This window comes from Eriocheir sinensis, chromosome 38, assembly GCF_024679095.1.
Source record: "Eriocheir sinensis breed Jianghai 21 chromosome 38, ASM2467909v1, whole genome shotgun sequence".
NCBI classification, from domain to species: Eukaryota; Metazoa; Arthropoda; class Malacostraca; order Decapoda; family Varunidae; genus Eriocheir; species Eriocheir sinensis.
In genome coordinates, this window is record NC_066546.1 from 6,190,134 (window position 1) to 6,217,105 (window position 26,972).

General features: G+C 41.7%; 1 protein-coding gene across 2 annotated transcripts in view; it reads right to left on the bottom strand.

Moving 5' to 3' along the window:
- Positions 1-8,732: 8,732 nt before the first annotated feature.
- Positions 8,733-26,972, bottom strand: part of LOC127008591 (CD109 antigen-like) — a 129,347-nt gene continuing 111,107 nt past the window's right edge. For both annotated transcript variants that reach the window (XM_050880800.1, XM_050880802.1), the window contains 4 exons: positions 23,969-24,093; positions 20,626-20,723; positions 8,956-9,061; positions 8,733-8,775 (listed from right to left, as the gene is read on the bottom strand). In XM_050880800.1, coding sequence (XP_050736757.1) covers positions 20,627-20,723; positions 23,969-24,093 — 222 coding nt within the window. In that variant the 3' untranslated portion in view covers positions 8,733-8,775; positions 8,956-9,061; position 20,626. The remainder of the gene's footprint in view (positions 8,776-8,955; positions 9,062-20,625; positions 20,724-23,968; positions 24,094-26,972) is intronic.

Here is a 26,972-nt window from a genome sequence, read left to right on the forward strand (position 1 = left end):
TATAACGTTCTCGAAAACGATAATCCCATCACCTATATATAGAAAAGCCAATTCATCCTCTCAGCTCGCTAATACAATATCAACTGTCAACACTTTCAACGATAAGTACATTTTTATATCGTTATTGGTGTGGTTACCAAGTTTATAGTCAGCAAATAGTGAATACAATGTGCTGAGGTTATGCTGAGTACAACAATCTTACCGAGAGGAGCGACAGAACTGTGCAATAAATAAATAAATAAATAAATAAATAAGTAAATAATGAATAAATAGAAATTCACATACATATTTTTAAATAAATAGAGAGAGATCCCTCGATCAGCACTTCTATTCTCTTCACAGTTATATAACTATGCGGTAGCGACAGACCTTTGCAAAACAGAAATATAAGTCCACATGCTGCAAATAAATAAACATATATAAATATATAAACAAATATACAGATGATTCCCTCACTCACTCACTCACTCACCGCTTTCCTTTCCAACAACCAAGCTGTCGGACACAATATGATAATAACTTGCCCCAAGGTTTCGTAGTTAGGGATGCTATTCACTTACACACTCCATTAATAAAAAAAAATAAAAAAAATGAAAACGAATTCATATTCAATGTCTATAGTTTTGATATTTTTCAAATAGAGAATATTTTGGCTCAATTAAAACTTCTGCTTGTTCTGGCCCTGATAGTATTCCTTCAGTCTTTTTAAAAAAAGGTGCCCCTTCTATTAGTTACCCCCCGTTGTTACTGTTCAGAAAATCTCTTTCATCAATGTGTGTTCCCTCAGACTGGAAAGATGCTAATGTAATGCTACTATTTAAAGGGGGAGTTCATTCTGATCCTCTTAATTACAGACCTATAAGCTTGACATCTGTGAGCTCAAAATCTTTTGAGACAATTATAGTCTCCCAATTGTCTGCCTATCTGGAACATAGTCAGTTACTTTCACCTTACCAGTATGGTTTTAGATCAGGCAGGTCAGTGTCTGAGCAATTATTATTCACTTATGACTATGTTACTGATCACTATGATCAAGGTTTTTCAGTGGATGTTACATTTTTTTACTTTAAGAAGGCGTTTGATGTTGTCAACCATAGACTGTTACTTAGGATGTTAGCTAGCTAGCATTGGAGTTGAAGGCTGTTTGCTGGGCTGGCTGAGTGATTACTTGACTGGGAGGGAAATGAAAGTGGTTGTGCATGGCTGTGAGAGTTATCAAGTTGCGGTTGGTAGCTGTGTCCCACAGGGTTCAGTGATTGGTCCCTTGCTATTTCTTATATCAATCATGTGGTCTCTGGTTTAAACTGTAAATTTTGTCTCTTTGCTGATGACCCAGCTGAAGTTATTTTTAGGCTCGGTAATATCGAGATCTGACCATTTAATTTCCCATCTTCATCTGCAGAGAGATATTAACCTACTCTTCAATACAAGTAGATCTTGGGGTTTGTCTTTTTCAATTGGCAAATGTGTCAGAATGAACTTTTGTAGAAGTTTCCAAGAAGCACCTGTTCTCTTGCAGTACTTCATTGGTGAGCAACCTATTTTAGATGTTGACATCCACAAAGATCTTGGGGTCAGGATTGATTCTTCTCTCAAGTTCCATCTTCATGTGAGAGAGATTGCAAGCAAAGCTAGTGGCATAAGCTACAGTATTCTTAAGGGAACTATTTGTAGAACTCAAGATTTTATGAGAGGTTTTTATTTCACATATTAGGCCAATCCTCATCTATGCTTCTGTGGTGTGGTTTACTGGATATTTGGGTGATATAAGACTGCTAGAAGCTGTTCAGAGAAGGTGGACTAAGCAAATCATTGGGTTCTGTGACATACCTTACAGGGATCGTCTCGCGCAACTGAGTCTCTACTCGATCAAAGGCAGACTGATCAGAGCTGATCTTATTATGGTGTTTAAAATTGTAAAAGGACTTTGTCCGAATCTTGATCATTTGCTGACGAGAAATCGCAATAGGGACACTAGAGGTCACTCCTATAAACTTTTTGTTCCCCGTTGTAACACTGATGTGAGAGCCCGCTTCTTCTCATTGAGAGTGATTAACATTTGGAACAGCTTGCCGGATTCTGTTGTTTCTGTCATCTCGGTGAATTCATTCAAGCGTCAGCTGGGCAAGCATCTTGGTCAGATCTTATACAAGTTTGATTAATTTACCACGTGGTTTGGTTGTTCTTTGGGTGTCTTGTTTGGATTGTTGTTATTGACTGGGTATTGAAAATTAGTAGTTGTCCATGGCATCTTGTGATGTACGTCATATTAGCCAACCATCTGACCAACTTCATGAAAATTTCATCAGCTGCAGTTTTGGTTGGAGACTTGGAGACATCACACAATTTTTGGATCCAGGTAAGAAATCCAGGTAAGGTATAGTATAAAAAAAAAACACCGTTACATTAGATGATTTACCAAGATAAATTTACTGTGCGGTAGCTTACGTTTTCTTCTTACGATGGCAGATTGACCTAAATAATCACAAACCCAACAGAAAGTGTAATAAACAATTTTTTATAGTGGCCAGGGCTCCCGTGGTCCAGTGGTGGAGTCTCCGCCCTGCGCTCCGTCGGGGTGCTGGAGCGTATAGGTTCGAGTCCTACCTGATGCCATGGGAGTGGAAAGGTTGGGTTCTTTCTGACACCCCCAGCCCCGTTGTTGGGTCTCCTCCACTTGAAAGAATTGGGTAATAATGGGCATCTCTCTACCCGCCGTCTGGGTGGTTGCGCGGCATACACCGCCTTCCTCCCTTGGGGTATATATATCCCCAACGAAATACCAAATATATATATATATATATATATATATATATATATATATATATATATATATATATATATATATATATATATATATATAAAGAAAGAAAAAAAGGATGAAAGTTAGGTCTTCCACAGGTAATTATATGAAAAAACAACACCAACTCTGACGATTTATTCATGTAAACATCATTTGACGTGATGTGTGTGTGTGTGTCAGCGGAGAGGACAGTCATCGCCAAAGTCTCCGGGTCCGGCCGGCCACAATCCCGGACCGCCGACCAGCACGCACTCCCCGGACACCTCCTCCACTATGCCGCAGCCCATCTCCTGGTTGCCCCACCTGCCGCGGTAGCCCAGGTAATGCTGCTCACCTTCGTACCTGTCCAAGTTAATAGACAGGTGCATTAGAAAGATTGGAGTGAAAAGATTAAAGGCCATATTCTTAAACGTTTCTTTGGGCATTAATAAAAGTAACTGAAAATGAAAGAAGATTGGAGAAGCAGGTACGAATATGGATCTAAAACTTTGGTGTTGGTATCTCTAAGGGATTCACTGGACCACTTACACCGTTTCGTCGTCCCACAAGACTACGTCGAGGAGGTCCCAGGTTCTCCAGGCATAACCCCGCTCAGCCTGGTCCTGGAGGTGAATAGGGAAGTGGATGTACTCGTGGGTGCCTGTGGATAGATAGATAGATAGATGGATGGATTACCTTTTACATTAAGGGAGGCAGTTCAAGGGCATCAACAACAACAACAACAACAACAACAACAACAAAAACAAACACAGGAACAAAAAGGCCCGCTAGATGTTGCTCCAACAAAAGAAAACAGAACGAGAGGCCAGAAAAGATTGATAAATAGATAGATAGATTGTAGTCGCACCTATGGTATGTCGCCCCTATGAAGGGCAAATGTAATATAATATAAGGGAAAGAGCGGGGCGCCCCGAGCGGGTTGTCGAGGCGCCTCGGCAGGTTGTTGACAGTGCCTAATAGGATAGAGCTAAGGAGAGCTGCTATGAATCTTATATTTGACCCAAGGGTCAAAGGAGAGGCCATAGACGGGTTGCCTCAGGAGTCTGGCGAGAGAGGACAGAGAGGATTGGGAGGCAGCGCCAGTGAGTAGACGGCCACGCTCCTGTCACCGCCGCATGTGTCGTGTTGTGTCGTTTGACAAGTGTTGTAACTTGTATTGTTTATTCCAGGTTTACCGTATTAAAGCGCGTCAAGCAAGTTGGGCTGTGTGATTAACCCCTGCAGTAGACGTAATAGCGGCAACATAGACAGAAAGAGACAGAGATAGAGACAGACAAGGAAAGAAAGATACCCAAAAAACATCCACGCGATCCTTTTACTTTTATCATTCACTCTATTCCTTGATATCACAGAAACGCCAGAGACAGACAGACAAAAATACAGACAATCAGACGGGCAGACAGACAGACAGATACTCACCACTAGCAGACCAGAGCCCGTGGGAGCCGTTAGCACTGAAAAGCTCAGCGTGAAAGCCGTCAACCACCTCCACCGTCTGCGGGTAGGTCACATTTATCAGGTTGATCTTCTGCTCCCCTGCGGTGGACACAATGGGGGAAGGTTAGTAGTCATTCAGCGAAGGTCCCACGTTCGAATCCAATCTAAGTGCCACCCTGGAAAGACTCGCTAAGGGTTCTGATGGTAAAATGGGTCAAGGTCATGCGTTCGAACCCTTTCTATGTAACATCCTGGGAAGACTCGATTGCTAAGGGTTCTGATGGTGTTCTGCGAGCCTTGAGTGTGATCCTAACCCTAACGACAGGACATGAAAAACTATTATATCAGCATCAATTTGAATTTAGCGCGGCTTCTTCGGTAACAACATGGCGTCTGTGAGGAAGCTGGACAAACTCGATCTCCTACTCTATGGTTGGTATTCTCAGACACTTCAGCCTCTCACATCAACTATACATTTGCAAAGGCCGAAAAGGAGATGAATTGTGTTCTAATGAGTGTTTTGTAGGCTCATGGCACAAAAAAATGATCAAACTACCAATGGGGTCATAAAACTATCTCTGCAAATGCCCAAAACTCCTGCGAAAACTTTGTCAAATGTGTGTGCTTGGACTCCAATTGTTTTAAGAATATGGCCCTATGACTCTGGCAGTTACCTCTGACCAGCTGGAAGTTTCCCTCTGTGTCGTTCCATGCATAATACGCCCCGAAGCTGTGGACAGACACGTAGCAGTCTGTCACGCTGCCGTTCTGCAAGGAAAGGCATTATTATACCCAAAGAAAGGCCGATAAGGTTGTACATCAAAACGCACTACGGTCATTCAGCAAGTCTCCAAAACAACAACAAGAATGGGATACGGAATGAAGGATATAGTGGTGGAGGTGGTAACACTGACTGATATATTATACGACTGAATATAATCAAAAGTAAGTGGAATGCATTTAAACTTGGGGGCTAAATAATGAAAGAAACGAGAGAGGATAAGTATCAAAACGTCAAAATGCACTTCGTTCATTCACCAAATCTCCAAAACAACAAGAACAAGAGTATTACGTCACGAAGATCATGGTTCGCGGGACACGTTTCAGAATGGTAACGTACATCAACTTGTCTTCGGTTTATAGGCTACTAGTCATCTCTTTTATTATGGCAATGGAGATGAGCACCGCAGCCACGCGCAGGGTTCAAGAATGTGGGAGATAAAGCAGAGTGGATGAGTGTGAGTTTACGAATGTTTATGAAATTTGCGTCAGCGTTGTTATTGTTGTTGTTGTTGTTGTTGTTGTTGTTGTTGTTGTTGTTGTTGTTGTGTGTGCGAGAGCGTTTCCACGAGACTGTAAAGTCACACTGGATTATTTAAGATTGGAAGCAATTTTTCAGGAGCGTGGTCTTCACGGCAAATAATAATCTACGGTTGGTGGTGGTGGTGTTGGTGTAAGAGGAGATGCCTTACATAACGTTTATACCTTTATCAACTCCTCTCACTCTTTTTCCTCTTGCTCCTCTTCGATTGCACATTCGTGGAAATATAACAAGGTTGAAACTAGGGATAGTCGTTTTGGACTTTTTTTTGTCCCGGGATTCCGGGATAAAATTAGCCCTAATTCCGGGATCCCGGGAAATCCCGGAATTTTCAGTTGTCTAAAGTTGCACATTATACGTAGTTTCCCTTTCTGGTTTTTGATGTGCTTAACACTAACAGATATGCAGAAATATTACTGTAGATTGACTGTCTTATTAATTCCACTTAATGTTTAATTTCAAATTTCCACTTTGATTCTCAACAAAATAAAAGGAATAAGAAGTAGAGCTAAAATATGTTTCGTTTACTACTTTATTTTTGTTATGGTTCCGAATTCCAATGCGAATGACAATGTACATTATTGTTCATTATCGCTGCTGATTTGTTTCCATTTATACTTAGTGAAATGAAAGGAGTACTTAATGACAGAAAATGTAGTAAAAATAAATGAAGAAAAATTAAACGTATGCATTCTTTATTATAATTATAACATGAACTAAATGATTAAGAAGTATCTCATAGAAAAGGGAAAGTGTGCTGCTTTTATTGTAATTTTGTTAAGTTGTCACGCTCATCTCAATGACTTATACATACAGCAACGTGGAATATGCAGACGTGGTGTTCATTATACGAGCTCTGTTACGAGTAACGGGAGTGCCATGGCTGCTTTATAATACTCAAGAGAATACCTAAACAGTAAGTTCTTCCTTCACACACACACAAAACATTCCTCACGGGACACCCTGTATATAAATATAAATAGAACCACAAGTCCACAACCATCCTGCAGTCAAATTTGCCCCTATTTTTGTACTTAATTTCATCCCGGGATTTCCCGGGATATGCAAAAATATCCCGGGATTATTAAATCTTGAAAATTGTCTGGGATCCCGGGGACACCGGGAAACAAACCCTAGTTGAAACGCTTACATACACTCTTTAATCCTCCTCTTTCTGTCCCCACCGTCGCCTCAAGTGAGATTTAACTTCGTATACCTTGTTGCTTCTCTTCAATTTACATTCGTCGTTATCCCTCCTCACCTCTGTACCTCTCAATCTCTTCCTTTTCTTTTATCTCCTATATTTCTTGTAGCTTTTGTCTTTTAATCTTTCCCTGCTTTCTCACGCTTCCGTCTTTCCCTTGCTTCATCTTTCCTTATACTATTCTCCTTTCTATGTCCCCTTCGGTCTCTCTTAACCTAATACCACCATCTCGACCACCGCCAATCCCCGTGCCCCTCCTTCCAACTTTCATCTACCTCCCCGATCGAACTTATCTTCCCTCGCCTTCCCTCTGCTTTCACGGAGTCTATTACGGATTAGTGAACCTTCGGGGCCTGTGGGAAGGATGTACTGGTCGCTACTCACTCTGATCCTGATGGAGTAATGTTCCCAGTCGCCTACGTGGTTGCCGAAGGACTGCATCACTCCCTCGCACACGCCACCCACGGTAACACCTGGTGGGAAGGAGTGTGGGATAGGTGAGTAATTGTGGCGCTCCCTGCTGATGTAAGGCAAGCGACACGGACAAGAAAACGAGAATACTGCGATTGATGTTGGGCGATCATTGCTTGTCTTTGCCGCAAATCAAAACAAGAGCGTGAGGCAAACGACAAGCACACGAAAACGAGGAAACCGTGACTATTATTTTGGATGATCATTGTTGCCAAGTTATTTAGGTGTTGGGAGATGTTTTTCGTTACTCTTCATTTGACCTGTGCTTCTTGAATTTATACTTTACTAAAATTATTTCACTGTGTTTAAGAAAGCTTCCTCGCTATTAAGTAATGTTAATGTATGGGGTCTTCTCTGACGCACACACACACACACACACACACACACACACACACACAATAAAAGAAGGGAAGAAAAAATGAGACGAAGTAGATAAATCGAGAAAATAATGGAAAGAAAACAGTAATGATGAGGGGAAAAAATCTGAGAGGAAGGGAAAAAAGAGAGAGAAAGGAGAGATAATAATGGATTAGAGGGGAAAAGAAGAGATGAAAAGATAAATAAACTGAAAGGGATAAATAATAATAAATAAAAATACATAGCGGGCTTTTTTTTCTACATTTTCTTTTTTGTTGCCCTTGAGTTGCTCTGTGCCGTATAAAAAAAAGATAGGCAAAAGTTTAACCTGTAACTTTATAACTTTCTTGAAAATCGGAAGACAAAGAAAGGGAAAAGAAGACAGAAATAAAGAGGTGAAGATGTGAGAATGCTGGAATAATGGAGGAAGACGTCAGTTTCGCTGCAGTATCATAGTTTGCCAAAGCAACACTAACAACCATATATTATTTGCCATAAAGACCGCGCTCCTGAAAAAATTGCTTCCAATCTAAAATAATTGAGTGTGGCATTACAGTCTCGTGGAAACACACACACACACACACACACACACACACACACACACGCACACCTTGCTGCCTTCCTTCCTTCCTTCTTTCCTTCCTTCCTTTTTGCCTTCCTTTTTTTCCTTCCTTTCTAGTTAAAATATAAATAAAGCTAGACAGATTGGTAGATTGATATATAAAAAAAAGGTAAATAGATAGATAAATGAATATAGATAGATAGGCAGGTAGACAGGCATGTAGACTTATACAGAGAAGAAGGATAAATATATAAAAAAAGAGATAGAATGGCAGACATAAGTATATCTTCCATACATCCGAAATCGACCTCCACCCGAAAATGACCTCTAATTTAGCCAGTCTTCTTTACCTCTTTATCAGTGCTTAGTGGCCTTTTTTTTGTCTTCGTTTGTCTTTGCCCTTGACCTGCTTCCTTTACTGTAAAAAAAAAAAACTTCATCAACCCTCCTCAACTCACCCACACAAACATCCTTGCCGAAGTTGTAGGGATAGAAACTCCTGTAGACGACGTCGACGGTGCCACACGCATCCTGGTAGTCCTTAACAAACACGTAGGTAGGCACTGGCACCTCGATGATGTTCTGGCCGGCGAACCAGTCGAGGAGGCAGTCCCCGCACTCTGAAGGGGCGGAAAAAAGAGCGTGGGATACATGATGATGAAGGATATAGTGGTGGAGGTGGTAACACTGACTGATATATTATACGACTGAATATAATTAACAGTAAGTGGAATGTACTTATACTTGAGGGCTCTCCAACGGGTCACCTGTACAGCAAGTGCAGGAGCACGTAAACATACCCAGGTCAGGCACGGTGTTGAGGTGGTACGCGCTGGTGTCGGGGCCGGTGACGACGGAGTAGCGGTCGGGGAAAGCCTGCATCTGGGTCTCGTTCCTGTCCCGCACCTTCGCCGCCGCCACGCGGAGAGAGAGAGAATTATAAATATAGATACGTAGATAGATGAATAGATATATAGACAGACAGATAGATAGATAAATAGAAAGTTAGTTAGTGCATTATTTATTTATTTAGTTAGTTAGTAGATGGAAAGATAGTTAGACAGATAGATATAGAGAGCTAGATAAACAGACAGATTGATAGAAATATATATATATATATATATATATATATATATATATATATAGAGAGAGAGAGAGAGAGAGAGAGAGAGAGAGAGAGAGAGAGAGAGAGAGAGAGAGAGAGAGAGAGAGAGAGAGAGAGAGAGAGAGAGAGAGAGAGAGAGAGAGATTATATTATTATGCATTTATTTAACTGTGGTTATGGTTTGTGTTTCGAGAGATAAAAAAAAAAAAGATAGGAAAACAGGAAACTTTTTTTTCTTGATGGAGGTCGTTCGCCGCGTGCCTCAAGATCGACACGATAATTCATTTCAAAAGATAGAGACGCTGCTGATGGACAAGAACAGACAGGCTGCGTCGGAAGGAGAGCGTGAAGCACAAAAGGTATCACAAAATCTTCATCTCGCCAGCTCCAGCATTTCCGCCGCACGCCGAGAGAAAAGACTGCAAGTGACACATCAAAACAAGCCGTGGCAGTTTAATAAAAGTCACACATACGTAAACTGTAAACATCATTCTCGTGCGGGGCGGCGAGGCACTCCCAGGAAACACAAGCAATATAATAAGAGTGGGAAGAGTAGTCGGTATTATAAAACACTTTCGCTTCTCACATCAGCTATTTCTAAAGGTCAAAGAGATGATCAATCGGGTTCTAATGAGTGTTTCTTCAGGTTCACGGTACAGAAGAAGGGTCAGACTACCACCAGGGTCATAAAACTACTCATGGAAATGCTCACAACTCCTATGAAAGCCTTGTCGAATATGTGAACTTGGGCGGCGAAATGTTTAGTAATAAGGCCCTGATTAAACGTTTGACCCATATTCTCAAACCTTTCGGCGCCCAATTACACATATTTGACAAGGCTTTCGCAGGCGTTTCGAGCATTTTCAGGTGTAGTTTAATGGCCCTGGTGGTTGTTTAACTCTTCCTCTGTACCATGAATGTGAAAAAAAACCTCATGAAAGCCCGATTCAATTCCATTTTGACCTTTGAAAATAGTTAGTGTGCAAGGTGGAAGCGTCTGAGAATACCACCCTGAAGCTATTACAATATCTCCCCCCCCCCCCCCCCCCCGAAGAAAATACTAAAAGTTCATGTTATTAAACGCATCAGACTTCCATTACGACTATTTCCCGAGACCACAGAGAAGATTAACCGGCTTTCCATGGGTTATTTTTCCTTTCAAGATGCAGAGGTCGGGTGAACTATATCACTAGGATCACAAAACAGTCCATGGAAACAGCGGCAACTTTTATGAGAGGCTTTTCAAACAGGCGAACTGAGGCGCCGAGACGTTTAGAAATATGGCTCATTCAGTATTCTGGTTGATTTCAATGTGATTTGTTGTGCGTTTAATTTCCTGTTTCACTTTTTTTTTTTTTTACTCTATATTAGGAAGAATTTGATGCTCGTCTCCCTCGTGTTTGCTTCCTCATCTTTCCTCTCCCTTCTCTCCTTTATCTCATTCTCTCCTTTTATTCTGCCATCAATCTTAATTTTTGGTCTTTTATTTTATTGATTTTATTCCTTTATCTCACTTCCTCCTCCAGCTCTATTTCTGCTACTCCTTTCCCTGGCTTTCATTCCACCTTCCTATCTTTTTCCTGCCTCCTTCCACCTTCGTGCGGGTGGTGGACAGTTTTTACCCGCACCGTCTGAAAGGATACGCGTTATCAAGATCACCAGAATATACCAGCCTGAGTCTTCCCACGCGCAGATAATGACGTCAGCAGCTGTATGATAGAGCTATAGCAGGCGAAGAATAATAGAGAAAACGAGAGATTTTTTATGGGATACTGAAACATATTCAGTTTTCGTGTGTGTGTGTGTGTGTGTGTGTGTGTGTGTGTGTGTGTGTGTGTGTGTGTGTGTGTGTGTGTGTGTATAATGAATCTTCTTATCCAAGTATTTCTGGACATATTCTTACTCGCCGCAATCATCCTCTATTGAACAATTCTCCTGTCCACCCTCTGTAACACCTTAACCACTTCTACCCAGTCTTTTCTTACCCCTGCCCATTAATTGTGTGACTGCTTCAGTTCCTTAATCCTAAATGCTAAAGTCACCCATCGAAATCAAAGAAAATGGAGCACACGAGATGCATCTGCACCTGTGGTCAGGTGAAGACTGGTGGGGACTGAGGAGCTGCAGGTGACGTCACTGCACAGAAGAGGAGAATTCTGGTACGAGGTTGAGAAGACCTGGTATATTCTGTTGATCTTGCGCGTTATAAGCGCGGACGCAGGCCTCGCCCGCAAGTGTGAAAGGGGCCTGAGTAAAAAGAACTGCTTGAGAACGACATGAACGTACTCAAAACGAATAGAACCTACTGAGAACTTTTAGAACTGTGTAGAAATGTGTTTCCAACTTGTTAAGATCTTGTCATTTGGTTTTTAACGTATTTGAACAAGATAAGGACACGCTATGGACGTTATGCGGTCGAGTTGGGTCTGTCTGTGGACGGGATGAACGAGCTAGAAACGGAGCCAGTCTGTGTGCCAACGTACTGCCAAGTGGTGCCCGACCGCACCACGTTCTAACACGTCCCTAGTACGATCGAAGTACGACAATTCCGTGCAGACTACGTCCATCTCATTCTCAGCACGTTGTTACTCCATCTTACTGCATGACGGGATGGTCGCCTAAAATATTTGAGCAGAGTCGACGTTCTGAAGCACACTTCCCGACCGATCCCGTCCATGAAGTTCGTAAACAGACCTGAGAAAGTTGCTACTACGTTCAACCCGTTCGCACACAGTTCGAGCCCGTTCGGCAACATTTTTCAGAACGTAGTGAGAACGAGTTTGGTGTGCAGGGAGTATAAGGGTCGGCGTTTCGAGATCGGCGTCAAAGCACTCATTTAGCAAGGCTTTCGCAGGGATTTGGGTCAATTTCAAGGGTACTTTTAATTAACCCGGTAGCAGCGACGGGCCAAATTTGTGGCTTTACCGTGTAGCAGCGACGGGCCAAATTTGTGGCTTTACCGTGTAGCAGCGACGGGCCAAATTTGTGGCTTTACCGTGTAGCAGCGACGGGCCAAATTTGTGGCTTTACCGTGTAGCAGCGACGGGCCAAATTTGTGCCATGATTTAAAACCCCCAAAATAGATGATACATAAACTGATCACAAATGCTTCGATATATATTATGAAATGGTTTGTGTGAGTGATGATTTTTTCTCATTTTCTCGCTTAGAGGGACCATTAAGAAACATGATTCCCGCTGCTATATAACCCTGGTAGTAGTTTGTCCATTCTTCTGTACCGTGACTGTGAAAAAAAAAACTCATTAAAACCCAGTTGATCTTCTTTGTGTCCTTTGGGAATAGTTGCAGTGAGAGGCAGGAGCGTCTGAGAATACCGACCGATTCGTTTTCTTATTGTTATTCAGAGTTTAGTTGGCAGATGGACGGACGGGTGGTTCGCCTCATCCTCATTATTTTTCTTTGCCCCGTGTTCGTCCTGCCACGGTAGAGATAAGTATCGGGGCAACACACTGACTTCCCACTTGTTACGAGACGAAGAAGGTCAAGTTATATTTACTGTGGGTCCTGTTAGCGGCTCCTTTCCTTGGGCCATCGTCAATCTTCCTTCCCGTTTACTTTCTCAAAGTTTGAAGGACTCACTTTTACATGCTCTCTTTTCTCCGAGGTAATTGCCTTTAAACGTCATCTACTGAGAAGAAACCCGATGAAATCTGATACTTTGAAGTAGACTGACGTGAAATATGATGAAAGGGGAGGATCAGAACGCTTAAGTGGCATTTGATTAGTTTCTGGGAGGCTGTCAGAAAATGCTCGTCTCGAAAAGATTAGAAACAGCAGAAGTATCAGGTGAAGTTCATAAGGGGAGGAGAAATATTGAAAAAAAAGAGAAGATTACTGACCGAGGGACAGAAAATTAGGAGAAATTGCTGAGGACGAGGTTTTTCCTAGCCGGGTACTTGATAATCCCTTCATCTTGTCACAGTACAGCATTTTTGTTACAGCAAGGGAGGCAACGCAAGGGAATAAAACAAACACAGGAACAAAAAGGCCCGCTAAACACTGCTCCCACAAGAGAAAACATAACGAGAAGCCAAAAGAGAGGTCAATATCGGGTGGAGAGGTGTCTTGATACTCTCCTATTGAAAAACCCAGCGGCAGAAAAAACGGGGAGATAATAAAGGAATAAGGAGAGGTGAACACGCGGGGGGCACTACGATGAAAGATAAGATAAAAATAATACGAGTGAGAACACAAAGATAACACATGTATGGTGCAACTTTACACCGAGACCAAGACAAACGAAAACTAAAATGTAAGACAAAGAACTGGCAACACCCTCACACTCTCACTCCTATTTCTTGCATTTCCCGTTTCTTAAATACTACTAGTAAGTCAATTGTCTCTATACCGTAGCTATGAGAAAATATTTGATTTCTTAATATAGCACCTGAGTGGCAGTGCAAAACTGTGCCTTGATAACCCTAATACGTAAGTGAAATCTAAGCATCTAAGAAATAGAAAAAGTTAAAATGAATTTGTCGGTAAAGCGGAGAACATCGAGGTAGGAAAATGATGAAGTGTTCTGAATATACACGATCTAACATCCAAGCACACACACACACACACACACACACACACACACACACAGTGGCGTACCGAGGGGGAGGTCATGGGGCCATGGCCCCCCCCTTTAGCAAAGAAAAAATAATAATGAATAAATAAATATTACAGGAAAATAATAGGAATATGTATATTAGTATTACGATTACGAATGTGTGTGTGTGTGTGTGGAGTTGAGAGCTCAGTGACACCGACTGACCGAGTTATTTCACTTTTGGTTTTGTTTTGAGTTAATGGTATGATATAAGGTGTGCTCTGAGTGATAAAAAAGGAAGGTGTTAAATGATGGGTTCATAAAATTGTGTGTAGAGTGCGACGTCAAGCTGTCAACTGAAAGCGGCGGAGGGGTGTTTGTAGCGGGAGCGGGGAGACAGGAAGAAGAGGAATACGAGATTGGGATGGCTCTGGCAGAGAGAGAGAGCACGAAAGTCGTAAGTGTACCTTCTCGCCTTCTTGCCTCTCAGATTTACTTGATTTTAGGTGTAAGGCTCAGTCAAAGTGATTGGAGGACTATATAATTATACCATTGAGGCAACAAGCGAACTTGTCTGGTGACAGTGGTGAGTATGTAATAACTGATTCTGTATTATGACGGGGAGAGTGGCAGGCGACGCGAGACGCGTATGGGACCTGTGACGTCGACCTTTGCCGCTATATTACCACCTTTAATGACCGTTTTGTGCTTGACAGTGGACAGTGTAGAGTGGCTGAGTAACTATTGTATGTTCAGCGCCTGAACAATGGAGCTGCTGAGTTGAATAAGAGCAGGTGATCTATTTTGAGAAACATTCATTGACGACGTAGGCTCACGTGGCCGTAGCCTATTCATGTTATCCGTATAATATTTTCTGTCCAAAAATTCCAAATTTCTGAAAATTATGATTGATATTCACTTTCTTTTTATGTAGTACTTTTTTTTCTATAGCGTGAGGCATTCCTTGAATTCACGCAAGCTTGGGATTTGTGCCTTTCCATTCTTTACATATTTCCTCCTTGGTCACAAAACGCCAGAAAACGCTTCACGTAGGAAAGTCACCACTGACTCGCCTGATGCCCCGGATAATTCAGTCAATCAAGTAGGTAAATAATGATTAAGAATAATTACTGCAAAACACGTTAGGTGAAGAATCAGCAGCCGAGCCTAATCTAAAGCAATAAGTGACCCAGGTTTTCTCATGAGTTTGGAAGTGCTCAGCTCAGTTCTAAGTGTCACTAAACCCTTGCCAGAAAAGCTGCAGCTGGTCACAACAAGAACTGATGGGTGCTCTTGGAAGTGTAGCTACACAGAGCTGCATAGATGCATTTCAGTCCTATCGTGATGGAAATAAGTTCAACCAACTTTTTGCCCAAGCTGAGGAAAGGTACGGAAGCCAGAAGCCTTGAACAATCAGTGGTCATCAGAAACATAATTAAGGCTAACACTCCAACAGCAACTCCATAGGAGAACTATCGAAGAGCTATTTTTCTCCCATTTTCGGACACTGCTATAGCACAACTCAGGGAAAGGTTTGCATCTAAACACATTAGGAGTTTTTTGTTGGGAAATCTTGTTCCCTCTCTTTCAGTTGATACTTATTTTATTGAACTGAAGGAGGCAGTTGAATTTTATGGAAAATTTCTTGATGGAGATGCAGATCTCGTTGAAGATGAATGCATATATCTACGGGGGCAGAGTTATTGGAAGCGTCGTGAATCTCATGAGAGGTCAAAGCAAGTTGTTGAGACATTGGCATGTGCCAAAAAATTGGGCACATACCCAAATTTTTCCACCTTATTGCAATTTTTTCAACTCTACCTGTTAGCACTTCCACCAATGAGCGATCCTTTAGTGCCCTTAAATTGCTTAAAACATACCTTAGGAACGCAATGAATGAAAGTCGTTTAAATGGACTGGCCTTACTTTGTCTATTGTGACACAAATCTTGATCATGAAGTCCTTGATGAATTTGCACGTAAGAACAGACGCCTAAATTTGAGGTAAACCAGTTTCACTGTATTGTTGTTAACAGTAACTAATCTAATTCATCTAGTTAATTTTTATTTTATATTCATAAAATACCTGACCCAGTTTTCATGTATCTTGTACGTAAAAATATGTATTACAGCAGCAGCCTGTATAAACGAAGATTATACATGTTATATGAATATAACATTTTTTTCCTTGCCAGTATATAACTTTTTTATGAGAACATGTAGTTTTAATTTAAAGTAAATAGTGTTGTTTCGAGGGTAAATTTTTGCAGTCCAAATTACAGAAATGAACAAGATTTTAAAAGTAATGTTCGCTCAAGTAACATGAAATTAGTACTTTAAAGATTATTTAAATCTCCCAGATTTATGTTGTAATTATATGCTACCAACAAACTTCGAAAATGTACAATGTATGTATATGTATGTATCAATGCATGTATGTATAAAAAATAATAACTTTACCTGCTTTGATCTAACCCGAATCCTCAAGTTGTATGGGATCCCTTATATATATATATATATATATATATATATATATATATATATATATATATATATATATATATATATATATATATATATATATATTTTCAATTTTCTGGGGACGCCACTGCACACACACTTGTTCTCGTTAGCGAAATTTATTTAAGTGTATTTATAAAATGTAAATTTTAAGCCAGACGGCTGCCGTATACCTGAATAAACCGTATATTATTATTATTACTATTACACACACACACACACACACACCAAACTTCAAAGCAAATGTCCAAAATGAAAAAACGACAAAAATATCAAGAAGAAATAAAAGAAAAATAGACACCGACGCAAATGGATGAAGAGCTTTGGGTCCTTCACTGAGCTGACCTTCCATCTGGTGGCCCTGCTGGAGCCTCTGCCAGAGCCAACCTGCGGCGAGCTGGGGTCCAGCGAGGCTTAATTGACGTTTTTATGTACCAAACTAGCAAAATATCAGAGTTGTAATGGTCATTATCATGTTTACACCAAAAGATCTGAGTGCTGTACACTATTCATATTGTAATGAACACTGTTGGGAAAATAAGAGCATTCATTGATATATCCTACAACACTCCATCCCGTGGTTAATAGGAATGCATCAGTGTGGCTTCTTCGGTAAACATTTTCGTCATGCAAGAAAGGAGAAGTCAAACAAGTCTGGCATGGTGTAATGCTCTCAAAATTTTATAGTAGTGGTGGAAGGTAGTGTTGAAAATTTTGCCACTCAATATTCCTCCGGCTGCCTCACACACGATGCATTCCTCTGTCCCTCCAATCAGACTGCGGGAGGTTGTTTACACTGCTGCTAAACATATCGTACGCTGCCGGCATCAAGTATTATTTTTATTTTATATTTCTAATTTAAATCATAATGCATACATCTTTAGCATCTAATAATATTACATTCACTATATGGAGCTTTAAAGGAACAACATAGAGCATGTGACGATTGTTTATGTGGAAAATAATACATTTAAATTTCCTATTTCTTGCATTTCCCCGTTTCTTAAATACTACTATAGAGGTTTTGCAGCTGACGTCATTAGTGGGGGTGCGGGGGTAGCGCGGGCCTGCACGACCATCTTGGTGGTCAGTGGTGGTGGTCACTTATCAAAGCAAACCTTGGTGGCGGCTGCACAAGTGGTCTGTGTGTTCGTCATGGGATATGTATGTTGTGCGGTTGGATGTTCTAACAGGAGGGAAAACTGGCGGCCGTCTGCTTCATCTCGACTCTGCAGTGCTCAATTTGTCAGAGGTAAATATTACAGGCAAGACTGATCAGATTATTACATGAGGTAACACTTATTTAGGTATTGCCCCGGGTCCCCTAGCTTATTGTGTGGCGGGGGATTACTGTGGAACGGGATTTACATGAGCTGGGGGAGGTAAACACGTATGGCGGCGCTAAAGCAGGGGAAGAAAATAGGAAAGGAAATTCAGTGTAGGCAAAGTGCACAGAGGGACAGAGCTCAGTGCTGGGTGGAGTATATAAGTGTAAGCAGGGAAGTGACCAAGAGTGCGTAGTGTAAGGTGACTTGAAGTCACATGCCCTCACCTGTCGTCACTTGCCTGTGCTGCCTACCTGGGCCTACCTGGGCATCACTGGTCAGCAACAGGAGGTCGGCCAGGCAGAGGGACAGCCAGACAACCGACCAGCCAGACAGTCAGCCAATCAACCAATCAGCCAGTCAACCAGCCAGCCAGCCAACCAATCAGCCAGTCAGTCAACCACCCAGTCAGTCATCCAATCAACCCGTCAGCCATTCAGTCGGTCAGTTAGACAGACAGTCAGTTTACCTATCAGCCAGCCAATCAACCCACTAGGCAACCAGTCAACCCACCAGTCAACCAGCCAGCCAGCCAGCTAGACAGCCAGTCTACCAGTCTCCTCCTCCAAAAGCACTGATTTTTTTCGATGTATCTTAGCTTTGCAGCATTCTCAAGCGATCTCGCGTAATCACTTAACACATATGATGCTGAAGGTCCTGCCATTTACCCGCGAGTAGTGACTTGGGGATGGGGCACACGTGGGGCATCTGCTCACTCTGCTGGGGAGGTGACCACCAGCGGGTTTGTAGACGACGCACATGGTGCAGAGGACGCTATTTCGTGACGTCACTGCAAAACCTCTTATAGAGGTTTTGCAGTGACATCACTTAAGCTAGATTCCTGGCAGCTCAGTTGGTAAGTGCTAGCTGCTGCTGCTGGCTGCTCTCCTCTCCATCATTGGACTTATCTTGCATGCTCTTAGTGACACGAGACAGCCAGTTTTGGTTAACACCATCAGACTCAGCAGTAGAATCAAGATGTATTGCAAAAACTCGACAAAACAAAATAGAAAATGGTATTACGATGAGTTGAAAAATGTTTATAACATGTTTTATTTATGCTCGCTATCTTCAACAGCTGTCCATTGATTGCTGAAATATATTATTACATTATGTAGGAAAACTCGTGAACACGATAGTGTGATCAGAATGCAGATAAAGCTACACGTATTGAACACACAGAGTTATTTATAGCAACATGTCACTCGCCGCAACCATCACTGCGCGCGCAACACGCTGCGTGATTATATTAAAAATAAAATAAAAATGAGTGTCGCGCGCGCCGTTATGGTTGCGGCGAGTGACATGTTGCTCTAAATAACTCTGTGTTTTCAATATGTGGAGCTTTATCTGCATTCTGATCACACTATCGTGTTCACGAGAGATTTTCCTACGTAATGTAATAATATATTTCTGCAGTCAATGAACAACTGTTGAAAACAGCGAGCATAAGTAAAACATGTTATAAACATTTATTTAACATTTTCATGGTTCAATTCATCGTAATACCATTTTCTTATTTGTTTTGTCGAGTTTTTAAAATACATCTTGATTCTTTGGTCACTGCTGAGTCTGATGGTGTCAACCAGAACTGGCTATCTCGTATGTGAGATGAGCTATGGCATATAATATAGAAACATGTCTCACTGTGACTAGAGCATGCAAGATGTGGTCCGACATGAGTGTTTGCGGGAGAGCGGTGCAGCCAATCACCTGCAACCTTTCCAACCTGCCTAGGCGCCAGGGCCCGAGTTCACAAAGGTTTTGGGCCCATAGTGCGTAGTTTTGAGAACATTGAGATTCACAAAGCTCGCGCGGTAATAACTACCAACTAATCGATGACGTCACGGGTTAGCGCGCGAATTTACAAAACTTTACCGCGCTCTGTGTGACGCTAAATTTGTTGTTATATAACTGCTGCTTCGGGAGTGTAGTAAACGCTAACAATATTATCATATTTACGTATATATGCTTATAAATCGCGTTTTTTAACTTTAAATATAACTTTGCGAGTAGAGGAAGCCCATTTCTTTATAAAATGATGAAATATACGCCCTTTGAGAGGTATGTGATAAGTGTGGGCGGTATGGCAACACCGACGCCCGGCCGGGGGATTGCCAGACCTCCCTCCTCCTTCATCTTCCTACCTCCTCATCCATTCATCCATCCATCTCTAGATTTGTCCCTCCGTGGAGGGACCATGGACCTTTGTCGGGTGACAGCTAGCCCATGAGTTGGGCTGCAGATATGGCAAGACAGTCTTAATTTTCCCTCGTTCCTTCCTTCCGTCCTTCGTTCCTGTCTGCCTCGATATCTCCCATATTTCTATTTACTTTCTCCCTGCCATAATCTCCTCCGTATCTTCTTTTTCTTCATCTTAAGCATCTTCGTAGGTAACAAGACATCGAACGGCAAAGTTACCTTGACGTAAATGTGCAGCAAACAATGAAATAATTGAATTCGTAGATTACGATTTAGTACAGTTTGCCTTAAAAGGAAGAAAAATGGGAAAAGGGAATGGGTTTCTTGAACCAGCAGCTGGAGGGGGCTCCCTAGGATTGGCTGACGGTTCTGTAAACGTGCTTGCGATTCGCTGCAAGGCCAATGACGTCATCAACCAATCAGCGGCCTCGCTGACTTAGCGCGCCTCTAACTACCATCTAAGGTTTGCTTCGTGAATCTGACGCTAACGTCGGTCGCTAAATCAATAGTGCGTAGTTATGTTAGTTCGTAGTTAGTATGTTTGTGGATTCCGCCCCAGGAATCTAGCTTAAGTGAACAAGTTTTTTTTTTCTTTATAGTTAGTCAAGTGTCTATACCGTAGCTATGAGAAAATATGTGATTTCTAATTATAGCAAAAAATTAGTAAGAGAAATTATTCGGACGTACGCCGCATGCATATTTATTTTGTTAGAGCTCAGTGAAGGACCCAATAGAAAACGGAGTGCGTGAACTGACTGACTGACCTCAACGTTTTCGAAGTGGAAGTCGACGCTTGAAGGGAAGAAAACCTCCTCGGGGTGAAGCCAGATGAGGGGAGCCCACTCTTCGATGATGGCCGCCACTGAGAGAGAGATTTACATAGATTTACATAGAAAATCAGACCACACAGACCCCATGGTCTAGACTAGGTGGTCTGTCCTTAAACCTAAGTGATTTTACATTAATCAGAAGGCTCCAAAACGTTACATTTCTACTCTAGTTGATATTAAGTTGAAGGAAGTGACGGTCGAACTTTTTTTTGAAGGAGTCAATCGTGTTACACTGGACCACTGATGGTGGGAGCTTATTCCATTCTCGCACTACAACGTTGGTGAAGAAAAATTTGGTGCAGTCTGAATTTACTTGTCTACATCTGAGTTTTACGCCATTGTTCCTCGTGCGCAAAGTGTCATCGATCATAAACAATCATAAACAATGTTGATCTGTCTACATTCGTGAAACCATTAAGTATTTTAAAACATTCAATCAGTTTTCCTCGGAGGCGACGTTTCTCAAGAGAGAACAAGTTAAGGGTGGAAAGCCTTTCTTCGTAGGATTTGTTGTGAAAGGAAGGGATCATTTTCGTTGCCCGACGCTGAACACCTTCTAATTTAGCAATGTCCTTTGCATGGTGGGGAGACCAAAACTGTACCGCATTTTCCAAGTGGGGTCTGACTGAACTATTGTAGAGCGGAAGTATTACATCTTTATTCTTGAATAAAAAGTTTCTTTTAATGAAGCCCAACATTCTGTTCCCTTTATTTGCTGCATCGATACATTGCTGTGAGAATTTGAGATTTGACGCGATTTTGACCCCCAAGTCCTTGACGCATTGAACGCTTTTGAGTTTAACGCCGCGCATTTCGTAATCGAACTTCTTATGCCTCGTTCCAACTTGAAGGACCTGGCACTTGTCTACGTTAAAGGTCATCTCCCATCTATCCGACCAAGCTGAAATTTTGTGCAAATCCTCTTGGAGGCTTAGCTTGTCTTCGTCAGTGAGAACCGAGTTACCAGTCTTTGTGTCGTCTACAAATTTACTAATGCGATTATTGAGTCCAACATCCACGTCGTTGATGTAAATAATGAAGAGCACTGGGCCAAGAACCGAGCCCTGAGGGACGCCACTAGTGTCCGGCGCCCACGCTGAGTTAAATCCGTCAATCAATACCCTTTGCTGTCTGTTGCTCAACCAATTCGCGATCCATTGGTTTACTTGACCGTCAATACCTATTTGCTTTAATTTGTAAAGTAATTTATGATGTGGGACTTTATCAAACGCTTTCTGGAAATCAAGATAGACTACGTCCAGTGATTTGGTTACGTCATAAACAGTGAAGAGGTCGTTATAAAAGGTTAATAGGTTTGATAGGCAGGATCTTTTGTTACGGAAGCCATGTTGTGAGTCCCCAATTAATGAGTGGCTTTCAAGGTAACTCACAATTTTGTCTAATTATGCTCTCAAGTAGCTTACCTACAACCGAAGTTAGACTAATGGGCCTGTAATTACCTGGTACTTTTTTGTCTCCTTTCTTAAAAATCGGTGTCACGTTAGCCTTTTTCCAATCCGAAGGGACGATGCCTTGTCGCAAGGACATATTGAATACGGTTGTGAGGGAGGAGAGTATTTCGCTCTTTGTTTCTTTGAGCAGAGTTGGATATACTTTGTCAGGTCCAGGACTTTTATTTGTTTTAAGTGACTGGAGGGTTTTAAGGACTTCATCGGGTGTTATTTCAAAGTTAGGCAATGCATGCTCGGGATTTACATTAGTACTGGTGTTGGTGGTAGTGGTGGGAGGACTGTTAGTATTAAACACCGAGGAAAAGTAATTGTTTAATAGGTTTGCAACGTGTTGGCTGTCAGTCACTAGTGCACCGTCGCTGTTTGTTAAGGGTCCAATTCCACTTCTGATCGCCTTTCTGTTGTTTATGTAACTGAAGAAGGATTTCGGATTATTTTTACAGTTGGCTGCAATAGTTTCTTCATATCTACGCTTTGCCTGACGTACTAATCTGTTTACTCGTCGCCTTGCATCATTATAGAGTCTAATGTTTTCGGGCGAGCTTTGTTCTTTCTTTAATCTGTAAAACAATTTTCTCTCTTTGACTGAGTGTTTAATTTCGCTATTAAACCAAGGTGGGCTTTTATTAGTGTTTATTCGCTTCTCGCACAAGGGGACAAATGTGTCCTGCTGAGTGAGTAAGTGATTTTTAAAGCTTAACCAGGCGTCCTCTACATTACCGTCATCTGATAGTTTCATTTTTATTAGTTTTCGTCGGATTTCTACGAAGTTAGCTCTTTTGAAATTGGGCACCTTTACTTTATTTTCAGTCACCGATGTTTGAGCTCTAATGTCAACACGCACTAATTTATGATCACAGGAACCGAGGTGTTCTCCTACCGTGACATTACTGAGTAGGTTATCTTGGGTCGTTACAACAAGGTCAAGTATGTTATTTTGTCGAGTTGGTTCAGAAACCATTTGGCTTAGATAATTTTCTTCTAAAAATTCGATCATTCTGTGTGACTCACCTTCTGTACCCGACAGTGTCGCCCAGTCGATATGGGGGAGGTTAAATTCTCCTAATATCAGTGAGTCGCTGTTATTAAGTGACTGCCTTAAGACGCTGTACATTTCAAGATCGGCATCGAGTGATTGCCCCGGAGGCCTGTAGGTGACAGATATATTTAAATTGACTTTTGCAATGTTTACTCGCACGCACAAATGTACAACGTTACTGTTTCTTGGTGTTTTGTCAGTGGATTGCAAATAGCTTTTGACGAAAAGGGCGACGCCACCACCTCTACGGTTTACACGATCTTTGTTAAAGAGTCCGTAGCCATCTATGTTGTATACAGAACTTAAATCAATATTTGTGGTGTCGATAAATGTTTCAGTTATAGCAATTACGTCAAAGTTTTCTGTCAGAGCAAGACATCGCAGTTCATCAAATTTGTTGCTTAGGCTACGCGCATTGAAAATAAGGACTATTAGGTTATCTTTAGGCTTGGTAATAGAGGTGGTGGTACTGGCGGAGAGAGAGAGAGAGAGAGAGAGAGAGAGAGAGAGAGAGAGAGAGAGAGAGAGAGAGAGAGAGAGAGAGAGAGAGAGAGAGAGAGAGAGAGAGGTGGGGGATGGGGGAGGGGGGTCAATTTCAGAACGGAATGCACATCGAAATAGAAGAATATGAGTGAAAATGAATGAACAGCGATAGAGAGTTTTGTATTTTGGTATTTGACGTCTAATTTAACGAGTCCTTGTTATTCATGGATCACACATCGTTTGGGGGTCAGGTAAAAAGAGAAGAAAGTCACTTAACACGTACGGTCGTCTGCGCGAAGCTTCGGTGGTTCGTTTCGTGCTTCGTTTGTCCCTTCTGCTGTTGCCGCCGCCGCCACCACCACCACCAACAGGATCATCACCATTCTCTTCATCACCATCACCACTTCTCTGCTAGGTGGAAATGGATATATGGATGATACGTGGACACACACACACACACACACACACACACACAAGGCACTAACCTCCCCTAACTATAGTATCCGGACTACTGAGAGTGTGTGTGTGTGTGTGTGTGTGTGTGTGTGTGTGTGTGTGTGTGTTCCCAGTTCTTATCATCACCCACCTGTTGCTTCGCTCGCTTTCCCAGTGACCGAGGACAAAGAAGACAAAAATAACATCCCTCAGAGACGAACACACAAACACCTGATAACGCGAAGTAAAGCAATTGGTCTTACAACAACAACAACAACAGCAGCAACAAAGAAGAAAACAAAGAAGAAAAATAAAAATAAAAATAAAAAGAAAAAGAAAAAGAAGAAGAAGAAGAAGTAAAAGAAGAAGAAAAATAAGAAGTAAAAGAAGAAGAAGAAGGAGAAGAAGAAGTAAAAGAAGAAGTAACAGAAGAAGAAGAAAGACGATGTAAAAAACAGGAGGAACAACAACAGCAACAACAACAACAACAACAAACCAGATTCCAGTTGCCAGTTGCAGCTTGATGAACCCTATCTCGAAAACATGACAGACAGACTACCTGGAAAAGTTGCACAGAGGAAGACTTGTGTGAAAGGGTTCTGTCTGTCTGTCTGTCTGTCTGTCTGCACATAATTTACAAATGGAGTGGGATGAGAATGGAATGGATCGGAATGAAATGCTATGGAAGGGAGAGGAAGGAAAGGGAAGGGAAGGGAAGGGAAAGGAAGGGAAAGGAAGGGAAGGGGAGGGAAGGGAAGCGAATGGGAGGGAAGGAAAGGAAAGGAAAAGGAAGGGAAGTGAAGGGAAAGAATAGGAAGGGAAGGAAAAGAAAGGGAGCTGAAGGGAAGGTAGGGTAAGGGAAGGGAAGGGAAGGGAAGGGGAAGAAGAGGAAGGAAAGGGAAAGCAAGGGAACTGAAGGGAAGGTAGGGTAAGGGAAGGGAAGGGACGGGAAGGGAAAGAAAGAGAGGGAACTGAAGGAAAAGAGGTAAGGAAGGAAGGACGGGAAGGGAAAGAAAGAGAGGGAGAGTAAAGAAAAAAGAGGAAAGGAAAAGGAAAGGACGAGAAGGGAAGGAAAGGGAAAGGAAGGAAAGAGAAGGGAAATAAAAAAAAGGGAAATAATGGAAATATCGGAAAGGAAGAGGAAGTGAAGGGGAAGGAAGGGATGGTAAAGGAAGGGAAGAGAAGGGAAGGGAAGAGAAGGGAAAATAAGGAGAATATGGGCAAGGAAGAGGAAGGGAAGGGAAGGGAAGGAAAGGTGAGGGAAGGAAAGGGAAAGGAAGGGAAAGAAAAGGAAGTGAGAGGAAATAAAATAAAGGGAAGGGAAAAAAAGATTAGTAAAAGGTGGGAAGATAAACGGAAGGGAAGGGAAAGGAAAGACAGGGAAAGGGAAGAAAAGGAAAGTAAAAAGGGGAAATGAGATGAAAGTAAGGCAGGGAAAAGAGAGGAAGGGAGTGAAAGGAAACTGAAGGAAAAATAGAAAAGGTAATGCAAATAGGAAAAAATAAAGAATGAAAAGAGAGAGAGAGAGAGAGAGAGAGAGAGAGAGAGAGAGAGAGAGAGAGAGAGAGAGAGAGAGAGAGAGAGAGAGAGAGAGAGAGAGAGAGAGAGAGAGAGAGAGAGAGAGAGAGAGAGAGATGTTTTGTTTTGATTAATTTCTGCTTCATTTCAATTTTTACTTCGTTTTTCTATTCATTATTCATTTCTGCAATTTTTCTTTTTTGCTTTTCATCCTTCTCTCTGTTTTCTTTTTATTTTCGCTCCATTTGTCTTCATTTATTTGTTTTCTTATTTCCTCTTGTCTGACTTCTATTCCTGTCCTCATTATTTTCTTCTTTCTGTTCGTATTTATTTTTCTTCACTAATTCTCTCTCTCTGCTTCCTTCTTCCCTATTATCGTCTATTGTCTTTCTTTTATGGCTTTTCCCTTTCATTATCTTCTAATTCTTTTAATTTATCCCCTTTGTCTTTCTCTTTATCCGCCATATCTCGTTTCTCCCTTTCTTTCCTTCTATTTTTGTTTTTTCTCCATGTTTCGTCCTTCCTTTTTTCCTTCTCTGTTTAATTTTCTCTCTCCTGTCTATTTTCTTATTCGTATCTCCTCACTTTTCTTGTTTTGTCTCTTCGCTTCCGTCTATGTTCGTTTGTCTTTTGTTTTCTATCCCTCATTTTCCTCTCTCATGTCTTTAGTGTTACTCCCACTCCCTCCTATTTCTCTTAGTATTTTCTTTATTAATCTCTTTCTATTCCTCCTACATCAATCCTATTTTCATGTTATTCCTTCTCTTTCTGTCTCTTCATTACTTATCTTAATTCTCCTTTTCATTGTCATCATCTTTTTTCAATCCACCATTTCTTCCCTGTCTAAAAATTCAATCGACCTGTCTCAAGTGAACCGAACCACATTGACTAACAAGAAGAAACGAGGGAAAAGCCAAATGATACAGACTCACCTATTCACACACCCAGGGACTCATATCACCTCGTGAACGTCGTCGTCTCCTTGATGAATGGTTGTGAGACTCTGACGCCCGTATATAAGACGCTTCCGCCTCTCACATCAACGATTTCCAAAGGTCCCAAGGCAGATTAGTTGGGTTCTCGTGAGTGGTTTTCCCTTTCACGGTGCGGAGGCCTTATCAGACTTTCACTAGGCTCATAAAACTACCAACGGCAATACTCAGAACCTCTACGAAAGCCTTACTTCAAAGTGTTTGAGAATATGGGCATTATTTTAAGATGAGGTAAAGCTTCTTCCTGTACGGTTACCGAAGTTGAATTGCAACGAAACGTGGCGAGTCGAGACGAAGACAAGGTTTTCATGGGAGTTGTGAGCATTTCCAGAGGCAGTTTTA